At 41.1% G+C, this 20,345-nt stretch overlaps 1 protein-coding gene across 1 annotated transcript in view; it reads left to right on the forward strand.

Annotated features, from left to right (window-relative positions):
* OGDH (oxoglutarate dehydrogenase) overlaps positions 1 to 20,345 on the forward strand; it is a 56,707-nt gene that overhangs the window by 21,112 nt on the left and 15,250 nt on the right. Inside the window, exons 4-10 of the mRNA XM_066639762.1 lie at positions 1,644 to 1,746; positions 12,127 to 12,242; positions 14,652 to 14,806; positions 16,134 to 16,280; positions 17,210 to 17,300; positions 18,029 to 18,208; positions 19,128 to 19,256. Of these exons, the coding sequence (XP_066495859.1) occupies positions 1,644 to 1,746; positions 12,127 to 12,242; positions 14,652 to 14,806; positions 16,134 to 16,280; positions 17,210 to 17,300; positions 18,029 to 18,208; positions 19,128 to 19,256 (921 nt within the window). The remainder of the gene's footprint in view (positions 1 to 1,643; positions 1,747 to 12,126; positions 12,243 to 14,651; positions 14,807 to 16,133; positions 16,281 to 17,209; positions 17,301 to 18,028; positions 18,209 to 19,127; positions 19,257 to 20,345) is intronic.

The following is a 20,345-nucleotide window of genomic DNA, read 5'->3' on the forward strand; positions in this document are numbered from 1 at the left end:
TCACAGAGTTATGAATGTTCTTACCAATATGCCCCGAAAGGATGTGAATGTGTTGCTGAAAAGAGCACAGATGATCACATCCTTCAGAGTTAAACCTCTTGGGACAAATGTTTCCTGTTGTAACCCCTTAATTTTGATTGTTTGTGTATCTTACAACTCAAGTTCTACAAACAAGGAAACTGGTAAGTAGACACTGGCTTGTGTGTTTTCTGCATCTTTTTAAAGATTATGAGATCTTTGGGACAGAGACCCAGTAACTTATTTTTTTTCTTATGTAAACTGCTTTGTGAACGTCTTTGGTGAAAAGAATAATAGAGCTGCCTTTACCACACAGATCCAATTTATTAGCTTCAGCTACTAATACTTTATTGCACTACTTTACAAAAGATGATAATTAAAAGGATGACCTTGGAAGGCCTTTAAACCTGTAGAACGGGTGTCCAAAGTTTTTGGCAGGAGGGCCACATCATCTCTCTGGCACTGTGTCGGGGGCCGGGGGAAAAAAGAATTTACATTTGAAATTTGAATAAATTTAATAAGTTTACATAAATGAATATATTAAAGATGAACTTCTATGAATGAATGAAGGTCTTGCAATATCTCAAGGCCTATAAAAGGCCTTGCACAAAGCAAGGCTAGCCTTTCCTTTGCTGCCGCTACTGCATTACAGACATGAAACAGCAAGCAGTGGAGGGAGCCCTCATCCCACAGCTCACATGAGAGGTCAAACAGTTGCCCTCATGCTGAGAGCAGTTGCGTCGGGCCAGTGCGGTCTTCAACAAATCTCCGGAGGGCCAGAGGCTCATTGGAGACTGGGGGCTCCCTGAGGGCCACATTGAGAGGCTTCGAGGGTTGCAAGTGGCCCCAGGGCCAGGATTTGGGCACCCCACTGTAGAATAAGGACATGAAAGCCTAGGCATTTCTGATTATATCCCTATTTTAAAAAAAAGATTCTTAACATCTAGCACAACAAATATCAAAGCGATGATAAAATTAAAGGATCCATTTATCACAGAGTCTTGTGTACAGTTAAGGAAAAGATTTATTCTTCATGCTTGCATTTTGTAGAAATAATTGGCAAAAAATTAACAAAGGTTTTGGGCATTAATTTGGAAGGCACACCCATTAAATTCCTCTGCCAAATGGAGTGACTGGTTTTATGTCCACCATTTATAAATGCTTCCTGACTATATTTGTAACGAGTCCCATATAAACCTTCTTTGCCCAAGATTTTGTAGCGTTCCAACATGCTCACTCTGTTTACCTTATGGAAAAATTCAGCTCGTATATGAATTATGGTGCAGAATGGGATCTGTGTTCAGATTTGCTCTTGGACTCCTGAGCATTGGTCTCTAAGTAGCCTTTGTATCGGGCCTTGCAAATCATGAAAGATGCTTGATAACCAACTTTGTGTGCTGACTCACTTTGTTGTTACTTCCAGGTCAGGGGTCACCACATTGCCAAGCTTGATCCTCTCGGCATTAGTTGTGTAAATTTTGATGATTCGACAGTAACTGATTCTCCGAACGTTGGTGAGAATTGCTCTGCAAATTAATTCTAATGGAATTTTATACCCCTTTCCTTTTCACCTCCCTTCCCCTCTTGGTATCCACTTGCCTCTTCATTCCTGGACCATTTCATAGATTCGAGGGCATCATGTAGCACAGCTCGACCCACTGGGCATCTTGGATGCTGATCTGGACTCTTCCGTTCCAGCTGATATTATCACTTCCGCAGACAAACTGGGTGAGGGCTCTGAGAGCAGTTAGTGCCGCATTGCTTGAGCTCCTCTCTTACTTTCACAGCTTCTAGATAGACTGCTTTGCTAAGTGTGAAGGGAAAGGTCTTAAGTTTCCTTCATAATGATCACTCTTGCAAATTAAAAGGCAGCAAAGATGTCCTGTCCCTAGTTGCTTACCACTGCGGCCACAAGTTGTTATATAAATACACTACAAGCCAGCTTGTTCTCTTTTCCATTCAATTCTTCAGTTCAGTTGGAACAGACCTAACTAGGTTAGTTATGCAAGCTATTTGCCTCTTTGAGGAAATGAGAACCATTTCAAGGTCATGGAAAGCCCAGACTTTCTTCCTTGACCGCCCTTTAGCATTTGAAAGGTCAGCAGGGGCTCTTGCTTGGCATACTTGGTGATGCTTCACCAGCTTGGAGCTCTGCAACGATATTAGTGTTTAGGATGGGAAGGGGGACATTTTTCAGAAGCCTTCAGGTAGTTTTCATGGCAGCCCCTCCTCATCAGTTCATGCGTAGTCCTTAGTTATGCAGCTTGCCCTAAAATCTTGAGGAACTGACCCTGTCTGTGATCATGCCAAGGAAGCTTTGGAATGTATTCCCACATCTAATCAAGAAACTGAAAGGATGGGATCTTTGGCTGGAAAATGCATGATTGATGTTCAGATGAAGGTGTGTGTGCTGAGCGGTATTTCAACTCTCCAGTCCAACTCGATCTGCTCTTAATTCTTATCACTGTATGTTGCCACTTTTTTTTGGAGTGTAGTACAGATGGTGGCTGAGCTCTCTTGATTGCTGGTGCTTTCCACAGGTTTAAAAAACCTGGCTCCGCAAGCTTCTAAGTAGCATGCTTCTAACTTAGCATAGAGCAATAATAATGAACACTAACCCCTTTCACAGTTGAACAGTGATTAGTGTATGTGTGCATGTAATATAAATATGAAGTGTTGCAAAGACTTGCAGAATTGACATGCTCATACAACGTATTTTGGTGCAGTGGCAGCTATCCAAGGGAGGAAAAAAGTGTCCATGAACATATGCAGTGCATATGGGTGTACTGTAACCTTTTGACTAGTAGTTAACATTATGACCATTCCCTTTTTACATCATAGTTGTTACTGGAGCAAGGTAGATAACTTCCAGGGGTCTTAACAGGTATTCCTTTAGGGATTTCTAGTATAGCTTGCAGAGTTCCTTCCATGTGAAATATTACACTTTCTGCAATTATACACAGTCTCTCAGGGTTACTTGTTAAGTAAACGCATCAGATAATTGAACCCTTTTCAGAAAGCATGTCAAGTATGGGGCAGCAGAATCTCTTCATAGAACATAAGAACAGCCCCGCTGGATCAGGCCATAGGCCCAGCTAGTCCAGCTTCCAGTATCTCTCAGTGGCCCACCAAATGCCTCAGGAAGCTCACAAGACAACAGGAGACCTGCATCCTGGTGCCATCCCTTGCATCTACAGTGCCTTGAAGGGTAGGAAATTCAGATGGCATTGGAAGTTCTTGGTGAAAATGTTATTGGTGTGGCCGATATAAGGTAGAAAATCTGAATCTACCACCCATTTACTGCTATTTTAGTATCTGTGTTATTTCTATTGCTAATAATATCCTATGACTATATTTGTACTATAGGAATGCTACTTTTAGATAGCAGGTGTTTAGAGTAATAACACAACCAGTTTCCAGTTACTTATAGATGCGACTCTTAAGACTTTAGTATTGCTGAATGTAAATGTGCTAACTTCCATAGAAGAAAATGGTGTTAAACGCTTTGGAGAACCTGTTCTGGCTCGAAGGATCGTCCTATTTTTGGAAGTGAATCTGTGTTAGGATAGATGCAGAGCTGGTCATGTGGCTGACCTATGTGCAAAGGGGGGGGTTGCAAACTTAATAAATGAATAGATTATGATTCAGTTACTTACACAACTCGCTATGGATAGTTCTGGAGCTTTTTAGTTATGTATTATTCAATCTTGCTGGACTGGGAACAGTACCAAAGCTATACTGAGAGAGCTTGAGATGCCCCCTCCCTTGCTAACCTACATGTGCCAATGCATTAGTACAGACTCAGTTAGAGAAGCTGTACCTTTGTATATATTGCCATCAGGACCAAAATATTTAATAACCCATATATAAGAGTTTGTTTCTCTCCAAGGTGGAATAGCAGTACTTACTCTGTGCTCTTTTTAAAAGAAAAAAAAACCCCAACAATTTTTTACACTTTCCTGTGGCAAGGAAAGATGAATTCTGACATCTGCATAAATTTATACAATTCAAATGTTCTATATATTGTTAACATATGCATAATTTTGCTTTGCCTAGTCACGGGAAAGGTCACTGAATTGTGCTGATGAGAGAGAGTGGTTCTGTTTCTTTCCCTAAGCCTGAAACATTCCTGTGTAATTCAAGGAGGGGAATGTCGTGTCATATAATATATTCCCACGCCTCATGAGCTTCTAGCGGTTTGAGTAGGCCAGTTCCCTTCTCTCTCCTCCTCCTCAGCACTCTGTGTGTGTGTTTTCCTTTCCTCCAATACTGTCCATGTTTGTCAGATGTGCACAGCTGACCCAAATTCTGATTCCTTTAGCCCTCTTTCGTTTCTTCCCCAGGACCAAAGTGAGAGACATAGAAAACAGTGCAGAAATTCAGGATTTTAAAGTAGTTGTGTTTGGGCAGCCTCATGTTCCTCCTCCTCCCTCCAAAATAATAATAATAATAATACAAGTATTTATATACCGCCTTTCTAGGTCCTCAGATTTCTCCTCAGACTTTATTCAAGGCGGTTTACATAGGCAGGCTATTTAAATCCCCATAGGGATTTTTACAATTGAAAGAAGGCTCTATCTTTCAAGAGCCACAACAATTCAGATGTTTCTTTCTGATCTGGCCTCCATCCTCCCATGCTCAGAGCAGATGGAATAACTCAGCTCAGCTTGTCAGCTGCTTCAAGGTCGCACGGTGCCGGTGGCCTCGAACTGGCGACCTGCAGATGTTCTCTTCAGGCAAACGGAGGCTCTACCCTCTAGACCAGACCTCCTGCCCACCATTTCCAAAAGGAAATGATGACTGCAGTGTTATCTAGCTTTCAACAGCAAAACATTCATTTGCTGTTAATCAGCTAATTATGGTTTCTATGAAGGAGGTTCACCTTGCTATGCAGTGCTGCTTCTAAGTCCTGTGTACTCAGCAATGAGTTTCATAGTGGTTCTCACATCTCAGCAAACCACACAGTTGGGAATGTAAAGTGCCAACCTTGTTCTGACTTGCTGTTTTGTTTGTTTCTAACATGTGAGTTCAAGTGACTGCACCACTGCATTCTCAAATCATGACTTAGGACAGAGGTGTTAGTGATAAATTTAAAATTGCAGGAGTTCGTTGTGACACCCTTTGTGGACACATCGCCATACCCCATATAAGACTATAACAAAAAAGATCAACTTTCAGTTTCTTCATTATAGTGCTTTCTTCTCCTGCCACTTATCTCTATTTTGATACCTGTAAAACTTAACTTAAAGGTCTAGCGAGCTCATTGTCATCCCCTAACTCCTGGAGTGGTCTGGAATAGTTTTTAAAACAGTTGTTTTCAACCGCTCTGTCACAGTGCACTGGTGTGCTGCAAATGGGTCTCATGTGTGCAGTGGCGCTGGAGGAGACAGACAGCAGCTGCTCAGGAGAAGACCCTGCTGCCCTGAGCCTCACACAGCGGCCCAAGTAAAAGATGTGGCCAACAAAGAGGCTGGAATTGGTTACATTTGCATTTTGCAAAGTGGAACCTGCAGCTTTAAGAATCTCCTGCATGCTGATTGGGCAGCCAGAGAAAGCCTGAAAGTCCAGGCAGGAGCTGTGCTGTGGGTGAGAACAAACGAGCAAGTGAGCCAGAAGGTGGGCAACAGGTAAAAAGCAAGCAAGTCTGCCGAAGTTCACTGACTGGCTTTTCTCCTTCAGAGAAACCAGAGCAGCTGGCACATTTCCAGTTCATTTCAGTGAGGCTCGAGCAGGCAAATTGTTCGTTGGGTTGGGCCCCTCTCTCCAAATTCTGCATGTGCCACAGGTTGCCTGTTGTTGTTTTATTGAATTTTCAGAGTTGTTCTGGTGTGTGTGTGTGTGGGGGGGGAACTTCCACTGAACACAAAACAATGGAATGTCCCAATCAAATGCAGTTTTTTATCCAGGCAAATCGCCACGGTTTGTCTATTTGCAGCGCCCTGAAGCAACCCTCCCTGCACTACCTCCACTGTCAGGATGCTTTTTCCCCCCCTTACTGAAGAGTGCAATTCACACCCTGTGGCATACACAAGCAGGCAATTGGCACATCATTTTTGATTCTCAAATCCAATAGCAAACAGTGTTGAATTTCTGAGAGATTTGCTAAAATAGAAGTAGGTAAAACCAAATAAAGTGCTGAAGTCGCAATGTACCAGAGGCTGTGGTGACACACATGTTCCTGTTGCCCTCAGCTAACATCAGTTTGGCATGAGGTTGGTAACCTAATACATTTGCGTTGGCTCGGTCATGTCGTGAGAATGGATGATGGCCGGATCCCAAAGGATCTCCTCTATGGAGAACTCGTGCAAGGAAAGCGCCCTACAGGTAGACCACAGCTGCGATACAAGGACATCTGCAAGAGGGATCTGAAGGCCTTAGGAGTGGACCTCAACAGGTGGGAAACCCTGGCCTCTGAGCAGCCCGCTTGGAGGCAGGCTTTGCAGCATGGCCTTTCCCAGTTTGAAAAGACACTTGGCCAACAGTCTGAGGCAAAGAGGCAAAGAAGGAAGGCGCATAGCCAGGGAGACAGACCAGGGACAGACTACACTTGCTCCCATTGTGGAAGGGATTGTCACTCCCGAATCGGCCTTTTCAGCAACACTAGACGCTGTGCCAGAACCACCATCCAGAGCACGATACCAGAGTCTTCCGAGACTGAAGGTTGCCAACAAATGATTCAAACATGGAAAATACTTTCCTTTTAAGACCGCTGTTCTAGGTCAAAACCTAGCAAACTGACTGGTGGCTAAACATTATAAGCGGTTTTGCTTACCAGCATGCTAAGAGTGAAGACGTACAGTGGGGCCTTCATATTTGTGGGCTCTGGAACCATGGATTTCCTCCCCCCATGCTACTTTCCTTCCTTCCTGGTGCCAGCACTGCCCTTCAAAGTGCACTGTGTGCAACTGCAGGCTCTGGTTTGTTGTGCTTCCCTCTGCTTTTCACAGTTCCTCACCTGGCAACTCCCTCCACCCAGAGATGCATCAGAATCTGTCAGCATGGGAGCAGCCAACCAACCCATTGTTCAGTCAGTCTACCTCTGACTCTTAAAGCTCATAATCTGCAAATATTGTGCCACGTTCAAGGGATTTGAGCACCCACGTTTTTGGGTATCCATTCAGAATCCCAGAACCAAACCCCTGCTGTGAGGGGCCCACTATATTGACAAGTGGGAACTTGCAGCAAAATTGTTGTTGCATATCCCTGGCTCCTAATAGGACTGTTTCTGTTCAAGTCTTGAGGACTGAAACAGGAACCAGGTACTGTTCAGGGCTCTTTCCTACTCTTTCCCCTACCATGCTGTGCAGTTCTGAAAAGCTCCATATTAGTGGCTGCTAGACCTGAACTCTTTATCAAATCAAATCTTTATTACGGTCACAGACCAGCATAGAACACTTTATTGCTCTATGCCCGGGGCAGTATAACATAGGGAGGGGAGCTGTGGCTGCTGTCTACACTCAAAGCTGTTGGCCTCTGTTGTTGGGCATACTGGTTGATTGGCTCTCTGGACACAGTGGCCACAGTGTCTCAAGATTCTGTCTTTGAACTCCAACTTGGAATGTGCATCCTCTGACTCAGTCATACTGAGGACTGAGCTCTGCTCCCCATCCAGTCCAGCCCACCCTGCAGCATTTTCAACAGTTGCTATAGGCGGTTGGTGCTGTCGCTGGAGAGGAGAATTATTCCAGGACCTGTGAGCCAATATCAGCATGCCTCCTGAACGTTGCAATAGAGATATTATCACAAGTACACTTGGAAATGAGAATTCTTTTCTTTCAAAATGGATGTGTTTACAGGGTCACTTTGATTTCATTTGATCATTTATTCCCTTAAGCCTTGTGTGCATTTTATTTTAGATTGTGGACCCCTTGGAGATCAGGACCACTAACGTTTAGAAAAGCACTCTGAGCCCATGGGATAGGCTCCAATAAAAAAGCAGCTGGCTCCAAAGGATTGTTGCTATGACCCATCTTCCTGAATGACTGGAAGGGCTTCTGCTTAAGGAAAAGAATCCTTCAGGGCACTGAGGAGGATGAGTCATGCCCTCAGCAACTGCAGTGGTACAAGACTAATTTCCAGTTGGCAAAGTCTTGCTAGCAAGCTGTTCTTTAGGAAGTGGCCTTGAAACCCTGAATAGCCTAGCCAAGCCATTGACAGTAATTCCCACCTTGATAAGCTGACTCTGAATGAAGATAATAGGCAAAGCAGAGTAGGCAACTATTGGGTTGTTGAATTGGATATAGAATACACAAGCTCAGATAGGAACTTTGCTGACCTCAGACAAATCATTCAGCCCAAATAACCCTACAGGATTGCTGTGTGAATAAAATCGCCATCTAAGCTGCCTTGAGCTCCTTAGAGAAAGTGTAGGATACAGGCGTAATAAATAAATTTTATATTTTAAGCTGCATCAAACCCATAACAGGACCTTCATTTGTTCATTGGTGATCTGGGCTGGGCACAGTCTGAAGAGATCTTGTTAGGTGGTTCCATACAGTACTCCATACTATTTTTTTTAATTTCAGTATTTTCATCTAGGGAATGAGTGTAACTTCCACACTTTTTATTCCTCAGCCTCTTTCAGAAAGATTCACTTGAGGATTTTTCTCCATATTAGTATAGTCATCCTCCATTCTAACCCCCTCTCCTATCATGGTTTTGACTGTGTGGATACTTTTTACTGTATAAGGTTGACTATCTCTTTATATTGAGTACTTTCACAATTCTTGGGGTTTTGTAAAAGAAAAAAAAACTAACTTTGACTGGCTCTCTCTGTCTTCTCCTTTCTGCATCCCGCCTTTCCCTCCTTCCCCAGATCTTGCAGTTTTCAAGGAGCGGCTGAGATTGCTAACAGTAGGAGGTATGAAAATAATGAGCCTTTAATCCTTCTGGAGACTAGGACTCTCTGAATAGTTGACTCTGGGCATTTGCAGTTTAGGTAAAGTTACAGCTTGCCCTACCTGTGTTACAACAATGGGGTGGTTGTCATCTTTTTTTTTTTTTTAACCTCTCCAGCATGGTTGTCAGTGTTGCCAGTGAAGCAGATTTATGTAATCATCAGTCATTTTCCCAAATTATGTACCTGTTCATTTGAATTCAGAGCAGTAGCCATTTTTCTCAGGGGGCTTGCCATTGTTTGTGTCATTTGGAAAGGTTGTTGTGCTTTAACGTCTTGAACTCTGCTAAAATGGTTATGGTTAGTGGATGTTCATTGGAGCATGTGCCAAAGTACCTGTGAAGCTTAGTTGTGTGAACTGTGTGCAAGAGTCAAATGTTCCATTGTGGACGCCCAATTTTAGGCAACAATAGTCGGGCTTGGTTATTTTAAATTAGTGGCTTGGTTATTTTTTATTTCTGTCCTGCTAAGTTGTGGCTGTCTCCCTGTAATTGTATCTTGAGAACTTTTGGAAAAGCTAGACCAGGGGTGCTCAAACTTTCAATTTTAGGGATGCTGGACCTTTAACAAGTGTATAGAAGAGAGAATTGCAGCAGGTGCAACTTGTCATCCTACAGATGACAAGCTACACCTGCTGAAATTCTCTCTTCTATACACTTGTTAAAGGTCCAGCATCCCTAAAGTTGAAAGTTTGAGCACCCCTGACCTAGACACTCAGCGCCCAGACTCTTAATTGAAATGCCCTAGTTGGGAAGAGATTGACCTAGTGATTGAAAGGAGCGATATATGGTATAAAATATTTCCCGTTGGGAAAAGAAGGATGTGGTGCTTGGAATTTAACAGCTTCTCAAAATTGCTGCCTGCTGGCTAATATGCTGGGATGGGTACATATGATACCTGGAAATGAAGGGTATTATGAGAATTTTTGCTTGACGCATGCATGAGAAATAATTTTCTCCAGCTTCCATGCTGTCATGTGATCTTATATAATTCTCCTAAACGGGTTCTTAGTGTTAGCTGTGTGAGATTCATGTTGCTAAAATGTGCTGTCCCTTTGTGGGTTTCTGGCACTGCTAAATACTGCTTAAAAAGGTGCAAATGAATGGATGAACCAAGATTAAGAAAACCACAAACCCCTGAAATCTGAACGTAAGAGTAAATCATGCGCTCATGTCCAGGACTAACCCACCAGAAAATTCTAGAGTTAGATAGAAAAAAACATGGGGGGGGGAGAGTTTAAAAGATAGGATTGCTGTTGCAGTAGCTTGAGCAGATTATGCCTCTTCTCATGCTGGCTAATCTCTCAAAACTTTTGTAATTTACATAAAAGTCCCTTTCCCGGTCTTGCTGCCTCAGCACCTTTAGTTGGTGGGAGTGCTGGTACGGGACTACATGCAACACAGTGCTGAGTAACAACAGCAGCACTTGATTTAGACATGGACTGATCCAGTATTCATGGTGTTAGTAAAGTAGTTTCCTTCAGGCTACGGGGCCTGTTGCACACGGACTCAAACATTTTAGATTTCAGTTTTACAGAATGAGAACAGCTTTGGAAAAGGTAATGCAGGGATTATGGGGTGGGGGTGGATGAGTTTATACCCCATATCTCTTAAAGTTCAGCACAAAGAGGTTTTTGCAGTGGTTCCATATATAAGATGTCAAAATGAATGAGAACTACTGGTAACCAGCACCACCAGAGCTTGTTTTCCCACTCAAATGACTTGAAAGTCATGCCAATGTCTTTTAAATTAAAACTTTCAAATTTTTGAAAGGCACCTTAACTTTTTTTACAGTAAAGCAAAAGGAATATCTGAAGAGCAAGTAGCCCCGTGTATTCTGACACAGAGAAGAGAGTAGGAATTGTATTTCTAGTGCTGATATTCGTATATTCCATGCCAGGAATCTGCTTTCTGGAAGAACTTGGGTTCTGGATGCAAATTTTTTAAACAAGGAAGTGAATTCCAAGCACAGCACTGAGCTGGGTAAATAAGGGAGTGAAATTTAAGTAGCCAAGTGTGTGTCCTAAGGGCAAAAAAAAAATGGATCTCCTGTGTCTTCTCTACCATATCCCAGTAGACATGCCCTATTTTGTTTCTCTTTTCTTACCTTGCTCCATATCTCTGGCTGTGGGTAGGGTAAGCAACAGAATGTTATGAGGAAAGGGAGCGAACTTGCCCATAACAATCGTCTCATATAGATCTCTCTCTTCCTACCTGCTTCCAGAATCACATAATCTTCAATTTCAATAATGAACAGAGCTATTTGATGAAAATTACTTAATTTGCGGGCAGAAGAATGGATTGTGAATTCCCAGGTGTTTTGTTTGTAGCAGTGAACATAGTTGCTAGCTATAAAGTTAATGTCCTTTAAAGAGTTTTGTCTTTAATGTCACCAGTTTCTTGTCAAGCTGCCGTGCAGTCTTTTGTCAGTTGCTGTATCTTTTTATAGACTTGTTCTGATCTTCAGAGCTGTTGAATCTTCAGCTGAAATATCCTTAACTGTTGCACTATTTCAGCACCCGCTGCTTTGGGGCCAGTGATAACATGAGGGTCCTGGTGTGCGCACCTGCACTGTGAATGTGGCTGGGCATTTGCAGTACTAGAGGTTTAAATGAATTGTTCAAAAACGATGTCCAAGAGCTCTTTGTAAGACCTCGAGAGGGGATGCTGTGTTTACACAGTGTCCAAGTTCAGTGTGAATCTCTCTCTTTTCTTGAGGCGAGCTATTCAGGAGAGTCCTCTGCAGAATCTTAAAAATGATACATTATCTTGCTTCTTTTCTCCTTCTTTGGTTCCGGGAATTGGTCCTTTAACTCTGTTTCCTGCCTCATTTTACTTTTAATTCTGAATATGTGGTGGAATGTGGTGAAATGTGGTAAAAATGTGTGTTTGCAATTTTTTTTTCTCTTACATGGACCTCAAATTCTTATTGATTTTCCCCTTCCCTTTCTCCCCTGGATTTAATTACCAATTTTCATGGCAAGTATATTACCTGTGTGTGTTCCCTTTGTGCCTTTATAATACTTGTTCTTGCTTACCTGTTCATTTTAATTGCTGCTTGGTTTTATCCATACAAACCTCCTTCATGCTTATTGTGTGCTGCTTTCTTGTCCCTTCCCCTTTCCACAAAAACCTGGTTCCTGTGCGGCTGTCTACGTTCAACACCCTTCCCCACTCCTTCTCTGCCTTCTCCTACCCATGAAAATCCTGCAGGGTTTTATGGACTGGATGAGTCGGACCTCGACAAGGTCTTTCACTTGCCCACCACCACGTTCATTGGAGGAAATGAGTCTGCTCTTCCACTTCGGGAAATCATCCGCCGTTTAGAGGTAAGTGAATCAAACAGGGACATGAGGGACCCTAAAAGCTATTCAGGTGCTATTTGTCCCATCCCCAGCCCAGCATTTATACACAGAGAGTCCGGCACTGGGCTTTTGTGCCTCCTTATTGCTTCGTTCATATAAAAATGACTGCCAAAATCACATTGAAAAACACAGGATCTCCCTGTTTGGACAAACACTTCTACATGTCAAGACTGAGTGGGTAGGAAGCTAGCCAAGATCTGCTCCCTATCTGGCTGTGTAGCTCTTGTGGGGGAGTGTGAACCAAACAGTCATTATAAATTGGAAATTTGTGCCATGCCACCATTTCTGGTGTTATACGTTGTGTTATTGCTGTAGTCTAAAGGAAATAATAATAATAATTAGAAAATCTTAACCAAAGGATATAACCTATTTGTGTTCGTGCTGTTATGGAGACTTGGAACAGATCCAGTACAACAGGGAGAGCTTTTAGACTCTGGCTCTTTCTTTTTTGTTTTCCCTAGGAATTATTCATTTATATATATTGCAAATATCAATAAAGTTTCAGTATAAAAAAAGACTGTAAAATGTTTACAGTGTGGATATCCAGACCCACAGCAACAAACTGGAAGCATGAGAGCACTGATCTTTATGTATTATGAATCTCCCATAGTTGCTGCACTGTGTAAGCTTAATGTTTGTAATGACTGTTCCTGATAGAGCCACATTTTTCTCTTTCTGGTGCAGTCTGGTATAGTTTATCTTGCCAACACACTCTGCAGAGCAAAAGAACAGCTGTTGCTGACTCCAGAAAAGAGGGGAGGGGGAAGAGAGACAAACCTCAAGGACAGTGGAAATCCTTCTAGCCTCTGCTGTAACCGTTCCTGCGAAACAGAGGCAGACATACAACTGCCTAACATACAGTGGCTTTTCCCCAGTGTGTCTTGACAGCTCAACATAAGACTGTCTCTTATTCCAAGGTCACCTGAGTTTTAGGCTTAACTTCAACTAGGAAGAGATATTAAGCCTAAATCTCAGGTGACCTTAGAATAAAAAGAGTCTCATGTTAAGATGCACTGGGGAAAGGCAACTGAATGTTTCTGTGGAGTAGTGTAATTATGGCCTGAATATATTTTTGTTAGTTCATATTAGTATTATCTATTAACTCATAAGAGTGACATAAGGCTTATATTTTAGTGTATTTTTGTACATGTTTGGTTTGAATGTGGTTATTTTTTTTAACAATTTCAAAGACAAGTCCCTTCTTGATTAATCACCAGGTTCTAATTTGCTTCATAAGGTAACACCTCCTTTTGGGAAAGGAAATGGAACTTGCATCCTTTGCCTGTCTTCAAGTGGCATGACTGTGGCTAAAAATAATTCCCAACAAGTCTCTTTAAAGGCCAGTCTCCCTGTCACTTGCCAAACATGATTTAACAGCTCTGCTTGCATCTCCTGCAGTCCCATCACTGAGTACTGGAGAATTTGAATGTAACAGTTTTAAAATTCAGCTAGTACAGCAACTCCTATGATGTCTTCACTCAGTGGTTTTCAAATTTCCTACCTTTTCCCTCTACTCTTCATATTGGTTTGTTTGCATGGCAGAGGTTTCTGCAGTATATTTTAATGCACATAATGGGCTATTGCCAATGCATTGGAGTGGAATTAATGTTTTCCCATGATCTGGAGCAGTATCAGTGGATAAGGCAGATGGGGTACTGGCCAAGCATGTGAGCATCTGTGTTGCCTCATGTGACCCGAGTGCCCCCTCAGCATTTTCCAGTACTGCAGAGAGATGAGTAGCAATTGTGAAGCTATCTTTCAGGGAAGTTTGCCTGTCACTGCTGATTTTTTTTCCCCCCATTGAGAAGCTCTTAAGTTCTTTCAAGGAGCTCTAAAGTTCCTTGAAGATGCTTTCCACAGTTGAAAGTGAAACATTGGGACAACTTCCTACAATGTGTTTTAATCCATGGCTTAAAGACTCGAGAGACAATTTAAATTATGCTTTAATCTCTAAAGTTCCTGTAAACCACTGAGTTAGATGAATGCTTTGGAAATAATTCAACATGTTACTTCATTCACACACTTGAATGCAACTCTATAGGCAGTTAGCCTTAACATGACTGTGTAAAAATCACTTTCATTGAAATTACTGGTACTTACATCCAAGTAAACTTGGTTAGAGTCTTGCCTTCAGGTAACAAGTAACATTCAGAGTTGGTTTAGATTGATCAGGTTTGAGTTCAAATGCTGGCTCGGCCATAGAGTTCTTTGAAGACCTAAAATGTGGCTGCAAAGTTGAAAATGGGATAACCCATTATATACTGTCGCAAGTTCTGTAGTGGTAGAGCTGGATATAAATGCAGGTACTTAGTTTGTGCTTGGAGATGGTCAACTCTTCTGCTTCATTTTGTGCCCTTCCTTTGTGTTGAATAGATGGCTTACTGCCAGCACATTGGTGTTGAATTCATGTTTATCAATGATTTGGAGCAATGCCAGTGGATAAGGCAGAAATTTGAAACTCCTGGTGTCATGCAGTTCACTAACGAGGAGAAGCGCACCTTGCTGGCTAGGCTGGTCCGGTCAACCAGGTACTTTGTGTTTCTTTCCTTTAACCTGAGCAGTTCATTGGAATTACAGGTGGTGGGTATGCATATGTATGGCACTTAAGCTTCCGAGGGTTCAGGTTTTATGGAAATAGACAATTTGCAACAAGGAGCCTGCAAATAAAGGCATATGTCTAGAAGAACCAGACAGTTTATTTCAGAATTGGCATTAGTGCTTAAGAGAATTCCAGACTCTCCATATTTTTTTGCCACTGCTCCATATAGCATATATCGAAACATATGCCTTCACAGTTGATGTCCCATGAGAGTCTTTCTGCTTTAGCTACTAGGTGTACTGGTACAACTAGGAGGCAAGTGTGTGTTACAGGGAGTTACCCTTAACAGATAGCAGTGTGTTGAATAAACTTGGGGGAGCTAAACAGGAAAATTGAATTTCCATGTGGGGTCATTGGATGCCCTCCATGCAACAAAAGAGGCTTGGATGTTCCAGATTTTAAGCTCTTTGATGGCTTACAACCATGGCACTTGTTTGTAGCACCATCTTATCAGAATAAGTGAACATAGAAAATATTTTTATAGGTTAAAATATCCCCAAATGGATAGAACTGCCTCTGTTTTAAAGAAGTGGGGTTTATTGTTCATTCTCATAGCTTAGAGCAAAACTCTTTCATTTCAGGTTTAAAATAAAGCTCAGTTTCCTGTTACATCTGAAGTCAAAAAACTGTGGCTTACTGTAATCACAGTTCATAAACCAGAATCTTAAACCAGCCGTGGTTAGTTACACTTTGAACCAATTTCTGTGCTGTTGAAACACCTAGGCATTGAAACTACAGTATTTCTCAAATTAGAAGAGAATTCTTTATTTTTTCTTAGACAGTTGCAAAATTTTAGGTAGTTTTGCACTGGAAGTATAAACCAATTTAGGGATGGTATAATAAAGCAGAGAAAATTTGATGAGTGTATTATTCCAGTGTAAGCAGCCTCTAATACCTTTGTATTTAATTAATTCTAAATAGAAGTTTTTGACTTGGAGCTTCTGCAAACAAACTTTGTTAAAAAAAATTACATTTTATTCTTTTTTTCTCTACAAGGGCATAACTGGATTATACAACTGGTACAAAATATAAGTATGCAAACTGTAAATTTTCCAAATTACGTTGGCAACACTTCAAAACATGATTTCAATGTAATACTTCACAAATATGCCAAACCTGTATGTAATAATATTTTTAATGATATTCAAATATATTTTAATTGCATTCTTACAGCAACAAATACAGTAAATATATGCTACTCACCAGTGTCATGTATACAAGAATCTTGCAAATGGCTCTGACTTTCAAACTTATAGATTTGAAGAGTTCCTGCATAGGAAATGGTCTTCTGAAAAACGTTTTGGTTTGGAAGGCTGTGAAGTGCTGATCCCTGCCTTAAAGACAATAATTGACAAATCCAGTGAGAAAGGAGTGGATAATGTTATCATGGGAATGCCTCACAGGTAACTTTTGTTCTTGGGAAAAGCAGATTGTTAGAAGGCAATGGAGGTAGGTTGGTTGGCTAAGAGCTCCATCTAGGGCAATAGCCTGGAACCTTCTCAGTCCTGGAACCCAGATTTGCTACAACCTGCAGTGTGGAAACTGTTTATTTTAAAAAAAAATTATATATGGGTGCCATCATGCATTTTCTCCTAGGCCTAGGGTGACCAGATGCAATGGAGGCCAGGGTTCTTGTACCTTTATACAGTGTCAAACAAACCATTTTGATAGACGCAATACATTATGAGACCTGGCGTTGTGTACTGGCTAAGGTTGAGTTATAGCTCAGAATTTCTCTGTTTGCATCTCTTCTATGAACTCACTAGGTGGTTAAGCAAACCACTCAACTGCTCACCTACATTATGAAGGTGGTGATGATACTTGCCTCACAGTTGTTGTAAGGATAACATCAAGATAATGCACATGAAGTGCTTTGCAGTCTCAAGAAGGTGCAATATAAATTATGTGGAGATGAAAAGGTACTAGTTGATAGTAATTGAATTCTGACTACCTTGATATGGGCCTCCTTAAACACTGGGTAGGCAGGTATGACAATGTTTTAATAAATAGCTTCTACCTTGTGTTAAAGATGTAGAAAACTACCTTCTGTGTCTTTCTTTTCTTAAAATCTGATTCTTGTTTAGGAATTTTTTTTAATGGCAGTGATAGCAGGGGGTCTGTCTCATGGAGTCACCGTGAGGGTGAAGGCGAAGATTGTAAAGTTATCGTATGGATTATGAATGGTAGCAGTCGGTGTTATATTTAACTGGAAATATTGTAGTTCAGTTAACAACTAGGCAAAGCGAGGCAGAACGAGTTATGCAATTGTTTCTCCAGACAGACCTGTGGTGCTAAAACAGTGTCTTGCTAAGGGCAATGTTTGGTTTTTCAGAGGTCGTCTGAATGTTCTTGCCAATGTGATTAGGAAGGAGCTGGAGCAGATTTTCTGTCAGTTTGATTCCAAGCTGGAGGCTGCAGATGAGGTAAGTGAATCTATGTGGATTATGTTCCCCTACTTTGCAGGATACTTTCTTGCAGCAGGTGATGATTATTCAACCTTGAAAACAAAAACAACTTCTTTCCCCACCCGACAAAGATTCACTCTTAAGAGAAGGTCCTCTGTGACTTGGAAACTTGGTTCCAGCATTCGTCTGTTGTCCTGTGAGATCAGCTGTGCTGCCAAGATTTTGGTTTTCTTAGATTGCTGTTGTAATACGTTCTAGTCATTCTGCCTTGACTTTCCTGTAGAGTGCGGAGTTCTGTGTGAATCTACTTACTTCAGAGTAAAACACAAGATTCCACAGTATTCCTCCTCTCCTGTGATGTTGACTTTGTACCATGAGCCTCATGACTTTCTAAGCCTTGTTTTAAGTGCCTCGGGGTAGGAGCTAAGTGCAGCTGTAGCACATTATTAAGTGATTCCTAACAGTTACTTCTGGGACCATTTGCATATGGGGCAATGGCGCTAATATGCAGCAATACCTCCAATACCACTGCATCCTTTAAGCACTGTTTCGCTACAGCAATTTTCATCTGGAGTGTGTGAGCAGTGCACCCTGGGTGCCAAATTCTTGCACCTTCAGCCTTCAGAGTCATTCCTTTTTGTAAATTACCCCCTTAAAATTATAAACATATTGAGGCTCTGAAAAGTACAGTATCAAACGCCCAAAGTGCCTAAAGTTGGTTTCATTCTCTTTTGTTCCCTCTGCAGGGCTCGGGGGATGTCAAGTACCATTTGGGAATGTACCACCGAAGAATTAATCGGGTCACTGACCGGACCATCACTCTTTCACTGGTTGCAAATCCTTCTCACTTGGAAGCTGCAGATCCTGTGGTTCAGGGCAAGACAAAGGCAGAACAGTTTTATTGTGGGGACACTGAAGGGAAGAAAGTAAGCTGGCACATAACCTGTCTGACCCACTGCTCCTCTCCTCACACCTGAAAACACTCACCAGTAGACAAAGGGAAGAGAAATACCTCCTTTAAAATAGCATCTGACTGTAGCTTCTAATTTAAATTCTTGTACCTTGTCAACAAGGTTATTGACCTGCCTTTCATGTTCTTTATTTAAAGATAAACATAATGCAAGATGAATATAATTCTTGCTGACATTCTGTATAAACACCTGTAAATTTGTCATAATTATAACTTGATAGCAAATACTGGATTATATAATCCTGAATCTTATTTACAAGACCCTCTTTCTATAGAGTCCTTCATCCGTTATTGAGCAACTGACCTTAATAACAAACTTTTTGTTGAACTGAAATAGTCTTAGTTCACTCAATTACTTGAATTAAGGCAGTAAGTTCTTGTTTAATAGCCTTGGCCAGCTTTAGCCTGTTCTAGTATATCCTTGTTTCTCCTTGTTTCCTTGTTTCTCATCCTTGTTTCTCAAAACAAGGTCAAAGCCTTACAACTTCTTCCCAAAATCGTGTCACCAATGTGTTCTTATTCATAAACATTTTATGTCATAACATTTTGGAAGCAAAGTCTGATCAATAGGACACTGATTTTAGTCATCCCATACTTTGCAGCTACAGAATCATTACATTCATCACCAGGTGTTAATGTATATAGGTCTGAAACTAATCTTACACACACACACATTTTTGGAATCTCATAACCTCATTCATTGTATATATCACTGCTGTAGGATTTTCTTAGCTTTCTACAATTTTACTAAATGTGCATACATAAGCCTTCTGTATCTCTGCACCTTCAGGGTTGATTGCTTGTCCCTAGAAATATCAGTTGTAATCTGACAGGTGTATATACCATAACCTTGCATGTTTGTTTTGATCCTTAAGGTGATGTCTATCCTTCTGCATGGAGATGCTGCTTTTGCTGGGCAAGGTATAGTTTATGAGACTTTCCACTTGAGTGACCTGCCTTCCTATACAACACATGGGACAGTTCATGTGGTAGTGAACAATCAGGTAATATGTGGATCCCTTTGCTATAATTTCTCTTGATAAAAATGTAAAAATTTTATTATATCCAATAGCTCTAGGGTTTTTCAGTTTAAACTTTAATAAGAGCTAGCAGTTGGGAGCATGGAGATCTTCTGAATTCCTAATTTCTGCATTCTTGCTAGAGCTTTTGTCATGCTGTTGGTTGTGAAGCTCTCAGTTACAAGCCAATTCTCTTGTTGGCTCAGATTTCTCCCAACTGCTTGTCCAGAAATATCTATATGGACAAATTTTAAAAGGACATGCAGGCTCTGTAGGTTATCTGAACCTTTGTTAATCAGTAATTTAAATTTTGAACTAATATATCAAGGTAATGGTTTGGCTTTTTTTTACTGATTTTTTTTTTTTACAAGAGCCCACTGAGAATGGGGGCCAATTTGAGCTCTTAATAGTCTTATTGAATGACTCCAGTTCCTCTTTCTCACAATGCACAGTCATTTTGAAAACCAAGTATTTTTCAAAAGGAACTAGCATAAATTTATCTTCGTTTTTTTGTTTCCTCTCTGTGGTGTTGAATGAAGAGTTGAAAATTCAATCTAAAAATAATGTATAGCTCAACCTGTTAAGTGACAAGGATTCCCTTTTTTATTTTCCTTCCTTCTATGTTACCATTAACGTTAAAAGCCAGAAATGTTATCGACGGTTGGAACGAAGTGGAAATTGGAAACACTTTAACTTAGTGAAGACCATTTATTCCAGTGGTTGGACTACAGAACTGAATGTGATATGAAGCCCAGTTTGTTCTTGCTTATCTCTGACCTGTCAGGGTGTATTGTGGTTTATTCCAAAATACATTTGGTAAATGGGCCTGACTTGTAAAACAGCTGACTTGTTTTGCATCATTGCTTGTGGCCTTCTCTAACAATACTCTGTGAATCTGATCAGTGGGTCCTGGTTCCGCTGTTTGCTGTGATTCTCAATGAGTTGAGCCCCCCCAATTTGGTAAAGCATTTTCAGTTAATGATGAGAACACATTAAGTCCCCACTACAACTCTTATACAGAGTCTCATTTATCCTCATGGTTACTTTTTCTTAATGGCTTCTGTCATCTTCTCC

The sequence above is a fragment of the Tiliqua scincoides genome, chromosome 11 (genome assembly GCF_035046505.1).
Source record: "Tiliqua scincoides isolate rTilSci1 chromosome 11, rTilSci1.hap2, whole genome shotgun sequence".
NCBI lineage: Eukaryota > Metazoa > Chordata > Lepidosauria > Squamata > Scincidae > Tiliqua > Tiliqua scincoides.